General features: G+C 50.0%; 6 protein-coding genes and 1 non-coding gene across 7 annotated transcripts; 3 read left to right on the forward strand and 4 right to left on the reverse strand.

The window, feature by feature from the left end:
• Window positions 1-367: 367 nt before the first annotated feature.
• Window positions 368-1,940, forward strand: BDW74DRAFT_187040 (histidine phosphatase family protein; the record flags this gene model as incomplete). Its single annotated transcript, XM_073731389.1, has 3 exons — window positions 368-730; window positions 793-1,712; window positions 1,781-1,940. The coding sequence occupies exons 1-3, from the start codon at window positions 377-379 to the stop codon at window positions 1,938-1,940; spliced, it is 1,434 nt and encodes a 477-aa protein (XP_073580786.1). The 5' UTR covers window positions 368-376.
• Window positions 1,941-2,096: 156 nt separating this feature from the next.
• Window positions 2,097-3,107, reverse strand: BDW74DRAFT_181219 (putative plasma membrane ammonium transporter (Ato3); the record flags this gene model as incomplete). The annotated part of the gene is made up of 4 exons (XM_073729961.1): window positions 2,097-2,255; window positions 2,316-2,491; window positions 2,552-2,671; window positions 2,741-3,107. The coding sequence occupies 4 exons, from the start codon at window positions 3,105-3,107 to the stop codon at window positions 2,097-2,099; spliced, it is 822 nt and encodes a 273-aa protein (XP_073580787.1).
• Window positions 3,108-4,584: 1,477 nt separating this feature from the next.
• BDW74DRAFT_66873 (sugar O-acetyltransferase) lies at window positions 4,585-5,508 on the reverse strand. Its single transcript, XM_073733405.1, has 3 exons — window positions 5,388-5,508; window positions 5,075-5,311; window positions 4,585-5,009 (listed from the first exon to the last, which is right to left on the reverse strand). The coding sequence occupies exons 1-3, from the start codon at window positions 5,489-5,491 to the stop codon at window positions 4,676-4,678; spliced, it is 675 nt and encodes a 224-aa protein (XP_073580788.1). The 5' UTR covers window positions 5,492-5,508; the 3' UTR covers window positions 4,585-4,675.
• Window positions 5,509-6,500: 992 nt separating this feature from the next.
• BDW74DRAFT_181221 (uncharacterized protein) lies at window positions 6,501-8,379 on the forward strand (the record flags this gene model as incomplete). The annotated part of the gene is made up of 2 exons (XM_073729962.1): window positions 6,501-7,181; window positions 7,879-8,379. The coding sequence occupies 2 exons, from the start codon at window positions 6,501-6,503 to the stop codon at window positions 8,377-8,379; spliced, it is 1,182 nt and encodes a 393-aa protein (XP_073580789.1).
• Window positions 8,380-8,931: 552 nt separating this feature from the next.
• Window positions 8,932-9,006, reverse strand: BDW74DRAFT_t168. The gene has a single exon. It is a non-coding gene; the product is annotated as a tRNA-Val (tRNA).
• Window positions 9,007-9,768: 762 nt separating this feature from the next.
• BDW74DRAFT_181222 (uncharacterized protein) lies at window positions 9,769-10,602 on the forward strand (the record flags this gene model as incomplete). Its single annotated transcript, XM_073729963.1, has 1 exon — window positions 9,769-10,602. The coding sequence occupies one exon, from the start codon at window positions 9,769-9,771 to the stop codon at window positions 10,600-10,602; it is 834 nt and encodes a 277-aa protein (XP_073580790.1).
• A 770-nt stretch (window positions 10,603-11,372) lies between these two features.
• BDW74DRAFT_181223 (uncharacterized protein) lies at window positions 11,373-12,377 on the reverse strand (the record flags this gene model as incomplete). Its single annotated transcript, XM_073729964.1, has 1 exon — window positions 11,373-12,377. The coding sequence occupies one exon, from the start codon at window positions 12,375-12,377 to the stop codon at window positions 11,373-11,375; it is 1,005 nt and encodes a 334-aa protein (XP_073580791.1).
• Between the last annotated feature and the right edge of the window lie 224 nt (window positions 12,378-12,601).

A 12,601-nucleotide genomic window follows, 5' to 3' on the forward strand; every position in this document is an offset into this window, starting at 1 on the left:
ATTATATCCCGCGTTGGAAAGATATAATACAATAGTGAAGTTTGCATGATACTCCATGCCCGCGGTACCTTACTCTCAACGTCCGGGCGGCGGTATGCATACCTATAGACACGCGATAACCACAGAGACGACCTCAAGGCCCAAGGACCCAGGGATCACCATGGCCAAGATACTACGGACTAGAATTAATTTAATTCATATCAAGGATATGGTACCGTAATGACCTTTGTTTGGCCATGCATAGAAGCCTGGTCGCCCACGTGCTTGCGTCCGACCAATCAGAATCTGCCGCCAATCCCTGCCTCCAACCACCCCCAAGCTGTCATGTCATGTCTAAAAATCATCTTAAAAACTCCAATCCCCAGCATTTCAGAGGATGAAGACTGTCTACGAAGGTATCCTCGAAATGCTAACCTTCTTCCTCGCCCTGCTCTTCTCAGGGTCTTCCCTCGCTGCCCTCGACAGCTTCTACCCGCCCCTGAACCACACCACCTACATCACCGATGCCTCGCTGGTCACATACGGTGGGGTCTTCAACGCCCCATCGAACAAAGCTAGTCCCACTGGCGACAGCATCTACAATTACTGCACCATGCCTCATCCCCATGTAGACACTTACTCCCTGCCAGCTCCGATGCGGAATGGCTCTGTGGACGCGAAACTGGTGTACCTCGAGTACGTGCAGAGACATCAGAGAAGGACGCCGTATAATATTCTTCCTGGTGGAGAGGTAGTTGCCAATCAAACTATGTTCTCTATTTCAAGAAGTGACTCCTGCTGATACATCGATAGAACCAAGAATACAACTGCAACACAATCCACCCTCACCTCTTCGCCTCCCCCTCATCCGGCTCCCCAGCCCCAGCCCAGGTCTACGGGCAAGCCTACACAGACCCCTCGAACCCGTTCCTCTATCTATCAGGCTATGTCAACGGCACATGCCAGTACCCGCAACTCACGATCGGCGGGTATCTAGACGGACTCCAGCACGGTCGCGATCTGCACAATGTGTACAGCAAGAAACTCGGTCTTATCCCGTCAAATTTAACCCAAGCCAACAAGGACAAGGTGTGGCTCCGCTCCAGCTCCGCCGCACTAACACAGGGGTCCGCCGGTGGTGTCCTCCGCGGTCTCTGGCCTGATTATCACGGACCGCTACCCCTTCATCAGCAGCCGAGCGGTATCGACAGTATAAACCGCGGCTTTTCCTGCGCGAAACGTGATACATTGCTTTCTGCAATCCAGAGTACGAAAGAGTGGGATGAGCATATCGCCGTTACATCGTCCCTCCGGAAAACTCTAGGAAGCATGTTCGACGCATTCGATGAGTCCGCGTGGATGGAAACATGGGACCATTTCGCGGATAACTTCCAGGGCCGGCTGTGCAACGGGTACGAGCTTCCTTGTTCTTTACAAGACGAGACGCAGTGTGTGAGTGAACAACAGGCAAACGAGGTCTTCCGCGCCGGTGACTGGATGTATAACTACTGGTGGCGGAAGAACCCGAATGTTACGGAGTATATTCAGAGCGTTGAGGGGTTGTTTATTGGGGAGTTGGTGAGGGGTTTTGAGAGTCTACTGAGGTGGGAAAGAGAGGTTGTTTATTCTCATACGTTCGCGCACGATGGTGATATTGCGCCGCTTCTGGGGGCGTTGGGGATAAGGACCCTCAGGTGGCCGGGCATGGGGAGTAATGTTGCGTTTGAGATTTGGTACGTCCGATCCTTTATTCATTGGGGCTCGGGGCTTTCTGGGAGTTCGACGCTAATGTTGACGATAGGGAGACGTCTAACAAAGAGTTCTATGCCCGGGTGCTTTACAGTGGCCGGACAATTGAAACGGTCCACGGAGTGCTTGAGTGGATTCCGTTGAGCAGGTTGATCGAGATCCTCAGCGTCTTTGTTCCAGATGATATCGTGGCTCTGTGTAACTCACGATGAGGGAATCCAGAGTCGGTCCTGAAGGGAATAAAGAGACTTCGACCGGTACTATGGTCATAGAGACTTATCTGTGATTTCATTCAGATGTTGTATATCCGTCTAGATTGAACAAAATACATCAAAGAATGTTGAGTCAACTACCAACCCAGGGCTTATCTATTCTTCAGACCTCCTCATCTTCTGGCTCCGTCCGGGGATGACACTACTCAGATCCCCAACGGGGAGAGAGATGGGGAAATCGACTGCTTCAAGTATCTGCGTGAGGAAGATATGCCAGACGGGTATGCAGAGGGTGAAATTGAATGCGCCGCCAGCCTAACACGCATCCGTTAGCTGACTGTACTTGTAGGATATAGCAAGCAAAGAGCGACTTACAACAAGCAATTTCTCCGCCAACTCATGTGCCCCATTAGCCGTCTGGAAGAACGCGGCGGCCACAAGTGCAAATGTAATGACGAGCAGGAACAGAGCAGAGAAGAGGCAGACGTTCGTTCGAATCGAGCAGATTAAGTAGATGAATGTGAGGAGGGAGAGGAAGAGGTAGTAGAAGCCTAAAGGTATCTGTTAGAGTACGGTCTTTGCGACGGCTGTCGGTATAGGGAGATGGTTACCGATAGTCGCCGCGTATCCCTCCGTCTGCTGCCCCTCAAACGAATTCCCAGTCGGCGAGTAATTCATCCCAGATGCAAAGAACGGCATCAGGCCACCTCCCTGAACGAGCCAGAACGTCCCTAAGCGTCAGGTCAACATCGAGTCCGGGTCCTGGGCACGATTCGACAAGTGCAGAAAGATGAGCATACCATAAGTAAAGAAAATCGCACAAGAAAACGTATTCCCAATAATCCACTCCCCAATCCCCCCCAAAATCTGCACAATGCCCCCAAAGAAAATATAAGCCGGGACCAGGGCGCTCCCATTCCCGCCAGCGCCCCGCCACCCCATAAGCATACAGGCATGCGGCGTCGACGCAATAAGAAACCCCATCAGACAAATGGGTGTCGGATTACCAAATTTCTTGCGCAGGTCGCCTTGCACGCTGGGATGTTTGGGGCTCAGATATAGCTTCTCGAAGGTTTCGCGGGAGATGGGGAGGAAGACGCTTTCGGCGGTTTTCATGCGGTTGAGGTGCATGTCGTCGATTGGTTTTGTGTCGGAGGTGTCGCTCATGGTCGCGGTGGTTGAGAATTATTAGAAAGATGAAGATGGGTGGGTGGAGGAAACAAGAAGGGTGAGGTGGAAGACAAGCAATGAAGGACGGGATGAGGGGGACAATGCTTATATACGCCCCCAGTTGCTTGGTGCCTGTGGAAGTCTTCTCCCCTTGGGCCCCTGGCCATGGCCACGGTCATGGTTACATCGAGCCTCTCAGATAATGGAGCTATCTGCCTTGGCGGGGTTCATAACGCGGGGAAGCAGCTTGGAAGAGTCTGGCCACTGTCTCAATTTGCCTAAATTTTGGGCAGTTACCGAGGCCAGAGTGTCACGCGTGGGGAATTCCAGATGCATATAACCGGGGAAGTTGGCATTGGCGAATCCTAGAGTGCGGGGGGGGAGCGGCTCCGCTATGTGGTCATGGGGGCAAATTCAATGCAGATAGGGTTATGGCATGCAGTGTTCCTGGCTGTATAGCGCGGTTTTTCACCAATAAGCGACATTTTAGACCCGATATACTGCTCAGAGATCTGTTCCGTCTCTGATACATTAGTCACTTCTATTTACAACTGTATAGAGAGCACTATATCTTCCTTTTCTCTAGACGCCATGATGAAGTCGCGGGGTAAAGGGTGTGGAGAGTGGAGATGGTGACCCATGGATCAGCACTCAACGTGCGCTATGGGCGGTTCGGCACTTGTTATCCAGTTTGAATAGCCGGACACCGACATTTCTTCATTAAGATCTGGGGAAATCATGTCTTGAACTCTAAGGAGTCGGAACATCTCCGATTGTGATGGCAGTGTAGTTCGATAGATGTGTATGACGGGCTCTATACCTATGTATGATCCTATCAGGATTCTTAGAGAATAGTAGCGGGAGATACTAAACATCTATATAGTCTTCAGGACCAATGTATTATATTTGTTTTGAGACCGGGTCTACTGCCCCTCGGGATAACTACGGAGGATTTCAATGCACCATTGAGATTGCCAGCGGTCAAAACTCAATCTACTCGGATAACAAGATCGTCCAAAATTCGCGTCTCTTGATTTTGCGCCGATCCCTTGCTCCAGACCACGTCGGCGCTATTCAGAGTCTCAACTTGGTTGGTCTGGGTCCATGGCTAGGTATATGGGAGCATGAGTGCATGAACAACCATTGTCATGGGGCATGAACTTCAGTCCTCTTACTTATTCGTGCCGTAAGCATAGATAGAACCTCATTCAACTGCCCAATCTCTGTCATCAGAAGTCCTAAGCAGCGGATATTGATCTAAATGCAATTTACTTGGTCCATAGGTATCTACATAAGTTTGACGGTGCCCCGTTAAAGCTCTGTTTCAAAATATCAAGGGCACTATTCACGAGTATGATTATCATGTATAAAAATAAACAAGGATAAATGGTAAGAAATAGTGAGCCAATAGCGAAGAAGATAAAGCATTTATCTAATAAATTGTTCAGTGTACCTAGCTGGGCAAGGACAGAAATGCATGCTACCGTCATTATTCTATCAACTTCAATGTATCATTCATACGAGAGTTTCTAAACACGGGAAACCCATACCTCCACCTGGGCAGCTCACCTTCCCTCCATGTCCCTCTCGGGATGCCCAGCAGACCTAACAACCCTCGCCGGACACCCAACAGCAATACTAAAATTCGGAATACTCTTCTTCACCACGGATCCCGCACCAATTGTACACCCTTCGCCAATACTTACACCAGCGAGGATTGTAACATTCGCACCAATCCAACAGTCATTGCCGATAATAACTTGCCTCGTGAACTCTTTCCCACGGTTCGCTCGTCGCGCGTTGATCTCGGTGTAGTGCTCGCCTGTGATGATGCTGACGTTCGGTCCGATCTCGACGTGGTCGCCGATTAACACGAGGCCGCAGTCAAGGATTGTGAGGCTATCATATCGTTCCCAATTAGCAATGCGCCAGAAATGGCCAAGTAAGTGGAGGAATAGGCGTACTTGAAATTTGCATAGAATGACCTCCCAACACTGATATTGCACCCGTAGTCCACTAACAGCGGTGCCTCAATGTAGATTCCTTCGTCGGCGTGACCAAAGAGTTTCCGCAGAGCGGTCTCCCTACGCGCGATGGTGTCGCCGAAGGGCAGGTTAGAGTCAGGTGGTGCATTAAACTCGGCGATAAGGCGACGTGCTTTTTCGCGGCCTTGGATAAGTTCACGGGCGAGAGGGTTGTATCTATCATTATTAGCTCCGAGCCCAGGTATCCTAAGTTGGACACTAAGCGGATGGGTTGTGAAGAAAGACAGCGTACAGCATCCCCGATATCATTCTCTCGTACTCATCACCCCAACAGACGCCCCGGAGGGTCTTTGCTATGGCGAGCACATGAGGGTCGAACTCTGATGTTGGGAGCATTTTCGAATCTGATGTCGAAACTGAGTAGGTGTCATACGGGAAAAGGGAGGGGATAGACCGGCTTTTATGCTCGTCGCCCAGATATGAATACGAGGCACGCGGCTCGTGCCCTGGATATCCGGGCCTTCTCTCCGTGATTGGAGTTTTGATTCAAGCTTCTGCAAGTTGCTGACGCTTTGCCCCGGCCCGTGGGGGCTAACTCCCTGGTGGGGTTGGGTAGTATGATTCTTGCTATTCCGCCAGGTCCCTGACGTCTGTATTACACGAATGCCATAGTAAAGAAGGTGTTTCATTCAAACCGCAGTGGGGGAATCTCGCTTGGTTTCCACAGCTCCTAGAAGCGAAGGCTAGCCAATAGTATAGCATTACTTTACCCGTCATCTAGGTAGGTCACAACTTTCAAGCCTTGGTTGGAAACGCTTGTCAAAGAGGGGGGTGTTTACAAGCACAAGTGCACAATAGATCAAAAAGCCATACCGGTAGCTGAAGGTCACCATAGACGGCAGAAGGAAGTCTGTCGAAAGCTCCATTGGCTCCAAAGTAAAGAGTACTAAATAAAGCAATGCGAATGAAACCTTTACAAAACCTTGTCACTGAAAGAGAGAACATCAAAAAGGTCCAAGCTCTTTGCTCTTCGCTCAAAGGTCGCATAAAGGTCTTTCAGCCCTCAAAGAACAAAATACAAAGAGTAAACAATAAAGCACCCACCGAGATGAAGACCATTTATAGCAGCCCGTCTTGTCCCAGACTGTCTCCAGAGCTCTGCAAGGACAGCTCCGCTCAATCGACCTCCCCTTCAATCAACCGGCTCTCGGTCTCCCTTCCGCTAAAGCTCAAACTCACGACCAAGACCTCGACCTAGAAGTAGTTCAATTCAAATATTACTTCGATACAGGTTGACTAGGGTACGAGCCATATCATCAGAACAAAGGTCCTCGGCCGCCTACCATACCTTGTCGACCACTCCTCCGGCCATTCTATCTCCAGTCTCTTTTTAGCATCCACAATCATGTCCATCCCAGCCAACGCCGACCATCCTGCCCTCCAACTCCAACCTATCCAAGACCGCTCTGACAAGGACCTCCTATCCATCTACCTCGCCATAAGCCTCCCGCAATCCCGATACGGCGGGCGCTGGGTGCTCCTTATAGAAGAGAACATCGTGGGCTACAACGCCTCAACCTACAGCACGTATTGCACAATCGGCAGCCCATTTCGCGAAAACCCCTACGCGCACGAGGCATTCCACGACGGAAAATGCACAGCGTATGACGAAACATTCTCCGAGACATACATGCTCGGCATACTGGGGCAGGAGCAGAGGAGGAAGTTCGACGAGGCGTTTAAGGAGACGATGCCCGGGCCGGATCGGTACTTTGCGCTGCGGGTGATTTTTGAATTGTGGCAAAGGGGGATTGTGGAGAGTATGATGGTCGATACCTTTTTGACTGCGCTGGCGGATATGCGGTATGAGGGGGGCGAGGGGGAGTATTATTATTATAACCTTGGTGCGGTTGATAATGCCTTCATGAAGGAGTTAGAGAATAGTGGGTTCTCTGTTCGGAGGGAGGTTGGGGATGATGACGATGACGATGACGATGACGCTGATGATGAGCTTGAGAACGAGCAATACTCAACAAAGGAGTCGGATGATGAGTTGGAGGGGAACGGCGATCATTCCAACTTGCAGGTAGCAACCTTGCATGAGGCAGCCAGTCGACCAATCGATCGATTCACTTTGCATGAGTTAATCAATATGATTTAGTTTGGTTCGCGATTTGTACAATTTTATAGGTTTGCATGTCCGTCCAATAGATTGTTACATGAATTTATGATTCCAAATAATACACTTCAAATCCTGTATGGAATAGGAAATCAAATTGACCGCGTAGAATTGAATAACGTCCAACTGGACACTAAGAAAATAAGTACACATTATCTAACGTTTGCAGTAACAGCCAAATATGCAGTAGGAGCATTTTGAAGCACATAAACCAGACACTGACGTTGTAGGTTTGGACTTCGCAAGAATTGATTGCAGGGGTCCATCAATTGCAGCCCACTTGAAGAATTTCATTTGCGGCAGTACAGAACTTGACGCTATGGTGTCTACAGGACATCCACGTAGAAGGCGCGAAGAGCTCATGTCATTGAAAGGATAGTCATACAAGGGAAATAGTATACTACACGTAGGTAGGATCAAAGATGCTACAAGGGGCCTTTTATTATCATTGTGAGCCTTAGAGCTGAAGTCTTTATGCTGCTTGTAAAAGGCTTCCAATGCCAGCTTCCAATGTCATTAAAGCTTTACAAGATAAAGAGAGAAAGAGCGATTTTTCAGCTGCATACAATAGAAATAATCCCTTGCAACCGGTGTGGCATAAAAGTCGCCTGTCCCCCGGCCTATCCAAGAGAGACTCGACAGCTATCCGGACTACAACAACCACAACACCGTTCAACCACATCCATCCCTGACCAAAATGTTCGGGCTCGGGAATTACACCCTCGCGCTCGGCCGCAAAGACCGCCGTAACTGGTCCCTGGTCCTCATTTACCCCAGCGAGCGCAAAGCCGAGAAGATTGTCATGACCAACGCAGGCCCGGGCAGCGAATATGAGATGGATATGGTCAAAATTCAAATCCGCGAGTGGCATCAACTTCGGAGAACCGTCCGCTTCCAGACCGTTGCAAGGCTCAGCCCCGAGGAGCTGGCTACTTGCCTTGTGCCTTGCTTCGACCAAACCGAGCCTGGACCATATCAGCATTATATTGTCCGCTTGCTGCGGCGTCTTGTGAGCGCGCCATATAGGGTTGGAAGCTTGAAGCTTGTAGATGAGATTCAGAAGATTGTTGATAGTGCGCTGATGCTGGGGACGGATTGCCATTAGCATAGAAAAGAGTGAAGGGTGGTGATCCAGTTCGGCGAGGGAGGGTTCTATTTTGGCGTAGCAAGGACAAATATAGTTATAGGCCGCCGTGCAATGATTTGTTTGGTGGGCAGTAGCTCATGCATTGGTTGTTAGATAGCTATGTTACTAGGAACGAAATAAGTTGCTATTCAAAAATGACAGTTCTTGCTACACAAGAGGAACATCATGTGCTGAGCCGTCGGCAAAGCCAACTTGATTTGAAAGTTAGATAGAGCCTTTTCGTATCCGGAGTACTACAGCGGTGCAGGTAGTCTTGTTGATAAACTTTACACTATTGGGTCGCAAAGCTCTGCTTAGGGCACGAGGAAGATTTCAACTCTAGACATTGGTGTACTTATTGTGGATGACATTGAATGGGAGCATGCCAAAAACATCCCAACAACGACGCGAGACCGTACTAGTATGGCTTAAATTCCCTGTCCAGTCGGCGGCTTGCTTGGTCAAGAGACCAGAATACAGATGCAAAAAAAAAAAAAAAAAATGATACTGGAACTAGTCCAATTTTTAATTTGACCAGTGCCGGGCTCGATCCGGCGACCTTATCGGTGTTAACGATACGTGATAAACCAACTACACTAACCGGCCAGTGGATGGGAATAGAGAGCGGCTTTTGCATCTATAGGACAAACATAAGCAGGATAAGCAGGGTACGCTGTTATTACTCTCCTTGATCAACATTTGGAGGTCGAGTCTATCTGGAAGTCGATGATGAGAATATGAGCGGACAATTAGTATTTAGAAGAAATTTCCTAAGTGGGTCAATACCTCTCTACTCCTCAATAGTTACCTCGGGTGGGCAGAGCTGATCTGAGCATTAGGGCAACATCAAGCGTCTAAAGAAAATATATATCTTAGCCCTCGTGGTATCGATCATGAAACCTGTATAGCTACGCCCGCGTCCAGATGGTCCCAGATTCCATCCCTCAAGACTGAACCACACGTAGCAACCAGGGTAGTGCTCTGAATGCCTTTCGGGATAAACGAAGACAACAGAATGTAACAAAGGGCCATGTAGCCCAATGGTGCTCTTTGCCCAGCCTATACATCATCCAAAGGATTCCATTGACCATATAGAAGACGCAGGCGATGAATTAATGTGGCTTTGAACATCGGTTTTGAGCAACGTCAAAGACGATGAACAAAGGCGTAAAAGCCATTCACAGAAAATAAACAAAGCAGAGTCTGTTCTCTTGGACGGAGATGCCCATGGTATGAAAATATAAAAAGGACTTACCGGCACCTCCTACTGAAGATCTCGCCTACCACACTGCCAGCTCTCCCAGAGTCATAACCCACCCCATTACCTAGCACCACTCTCATCACCACATGAGCCCCAACTCATCCAACATGGCAAACCCAAATGCCCCCAACGAGAGCCAACAGCCCCAAGCCTCGCAGTACAAAGCATACAACCCCGAGCTCATCGACGGCCAAATACTCCCAGTTTACAAAACCTACAAACCCGACTACCCCAGAAACAACGATTCCCATAACAGTCAAGAGCAAGACTCTACTCCTCCACTCGAAATCGACGAAGAAGCCCTCCGCGAGTTCCGCGCAATCTGGGCTTGCCCACCCCCACCCGCCAACCCGCTTGACTACATGTACAACCGCGTCCCCCAGCCTAACGCACACCCACACCCAAACCAACACCAAAACCAACACGCACCACAAGAACTCCCAAGCAACGACCGCGCCTTCGAGCTCTTCATCGGCGTCGGGCCCGCCCTCCCATCACAGCGCAGCGCACCCAAGTTCCCAGGCTCCTGGACGAGCTTGTCCTCGTCCTCATCCTACCAAAACAGCAACGACATCCTCGACAGCGGAAACACCTGGGCATTGATACTGCGCCCGATGAACTCCCCCGCCGCAACCTGGTATCTCACGGGTCATACAAACGACAAGGTCGGGAACGGGTACAGTCGTTTGGAGGTACAGCGGCCGTTTCCGAACGCGCAGTTTAGTGAGTCGAAGGCGCTGAAGCTGGGGGTTTTCAATACGAAGAATCTAGAGGTCTTTCGGAATGCTTGCTCCTCGGAGCAGACGAAGGAGTGTCGGGCTTTTATTCTGGGGATTGTGAATCGGCTTGCGGATCGCTGTCTTGTTGAGCAGTTGGCGCGTGGGGCGGTTGAGAGGCTTGATCGGTTTATGAAGGTGGAGGCGGGGTATACTATTATCTAGTTGGCGATTGGTATGGGATTGTTGGAATGATGGGATGATGTACAGGCCGTTAAGGCGCCAGAGAAGAGACTTGCAGCAGTACTGGTAGGTACCTTGAGGTGGACGCTCAGGGGAGAAACGGTGTTATGGTATTTTTTTGATGCAACGTGGTTTCTGTCCTGAACAAGGGAAAGCATAGGTATGGTAGTGTAAAGTGATATATCGCTTCGACCTAATAACCTACAGAAAAATTATTTTACTGATCATTCCACCGAGTAGAAACAGTGATAGATAACAGGACGGTCTACATAGGTCTTAACATAGAGGTATTTTCTAGAAGCCTAGTATTCCATGGCAAAATACGGCAGGTGGATGTATATGAGAGGGACCATACGTCGAGAGAAGTGCGTCTTGTCAACCCACACCAGTCGTATCATGAACAGGAGCCTGATAGTTATTAGTGCCAGATTGTCTACAAGAGGAGTGCCTCATCTACCAGCAATAGAATCTGCGGATATTGAATTTCATTCCTCACTTCAAGACTACGGAAATATGAAATATGGAAAATATTGTAGCTCAATGGGGCCCATCCACGTATGTCCCGTTGTCTCCCATCCAAACAAGCACTCACCAGGGTACCAAAGGTTCCTCGGTGTCATTTACCAAATGGTCCTCGTATTCCACCGTGTCCCTGGTGAAAAGGCCCATGACATCTATCTCCCCCGGCCAACGATGCAAAAAGATGCTGCCGAGACGCGGGTTAAGTATAAGACCAATGTAGCCGGTACCATCTATGCGCAAGAAGTTGTCTTGAAATGCTCCGCCTGCAAATCGATGACCAAGTACTTGCGCAAGATATACTGAAAGACCTGCATCGGAGGCGGCGGGGTGGGGTGCCGCCGAGCCCCCGGGTATGCCTCCCAATGGTTTGGCTGTTCGGAGAATGAATGAGTGGCGGTGAGGATTCTGTCCAGCAGTAGTGAGGGGAGACCCCACGCAGAGGTATCTGAACCATTGCGCGGTGAGACAACCGGGGCATGGCGAAGCAGGGTGCGGTGTGCGTTTCGCGATTTACTCGGCATCCTAATCGTCTCCGGGTAGAATTGGCCCAGTGGGATGACGGTTATTTCTTTTCGAAACCGGCGTATTGCAAAGGTCCATAGCGAAGTCTGGAACACGGGGTCGAAGAGGGACACCGAGAAGATTAGGCAGTCCACCATCTTCTTCAAGAGGAGATCAGAGGGCTCAAGGCCTGAATCGCGTGCGCGCCGCTCGGTTTGCTCCTTAATGAGCTCCGCCAGCGGTCCGTAGATGGGCTCGTGTTTGTGGAAGGCCTCGAAGTCGAAGACGGGGTGTTGTTTGAGGAGATGGGTCATTTCCAAGGGCATGAGCAAGGGTTTATCATCCGGCTCTCTTATTCGCGTGCCTAGGTATTTCAAGGAGGGTGGGAAGCCGTTGTGTTTAGCTGTCGGTGTCAGGGGCTCCTGGTAGGCGCGGCACAGCACAGCGCCCATTAGGAAGAAGCGGTAGATTGCGCGGTGAAAATTCCCTTGCCAATTGGGCCAGCTCTCGGGGTCGTTCCGCACAGTCCGTGCACAGTCTAGTGCCCATTCGAAGTTGCGCAGGCAGATGTCTTCAATGCATTTGACCAGGTGTTGCCACTGGCGCAGCTCGTGTAGGTCAGCAGCAGTGGGTCGCTGGGCTTTGAGGGTCAAGTCCTTGAGAGGAAACGGATCAGGTGGGAGCTGTTCGCGGTTAAAATGATCAAGAACAACCCTAGTTGCACGGATTGTCATGATAGCGTCCTCGAAAGCAGGGATGCGACGCGATTGTATACAACCGATAATGGCAGCGGTGTTGACCTTGAAAACACCGTGCAGATGTTTGCAGCTGGAAGCAAGCGTAGCAGCCTTGGATGGAGTATCGCAGTCTTTGGAATATCGTCACAAGACATTCACGGGGAGGGACTTGAGAGACGCCATGCTGGGTGGTGTGAGTTGGGAGATTGTTGGTGGGAGGA

The sequence above is a fragment of the Aspergillus multicolor genome (genome assembly GCF_047715735.1).
Source record: "Aspergillus multicolor strain CBS 133.54 unplaced genomic scaffold BDW74scaffold_26, whole genome shotgun sequence".
Classification (NCBI taxonomy): Eukaryota; Fungi; Ascomycota; class Eurotiomycetes; order Eurotiales; family Aspergillaceae; genus Aspergillus; species Aspergillus multicolor.

What these genes read in the sequence shown, in the direction of transcription:
- BDW74DRAFT_66873 (XM_073733405.1), bottom strand. Translation starts at nt 5,491, where the DNA reads ATGCTCCCAACATCAGAGTTCGACCCTCATGTGCTCGCCATAGCAAAG. An exon ending in AGAATGATATCGGGGATGCT is followed by an intron (nt 5,312 to 5,387) that starts GTACGCTGTCTT and finishes TAATAATGATAG; the next exon opens with ATACAACCCTCTCGCCCGTG. An exon ending in TCATTCTATGCAAATTTCAA is followed by an intron (nt 5,010 to 5,074) that starts GTACGCCTATTC and finishes ACGATATGATAG; the next exon opens with CCTCACAATCCTTGACTGCG.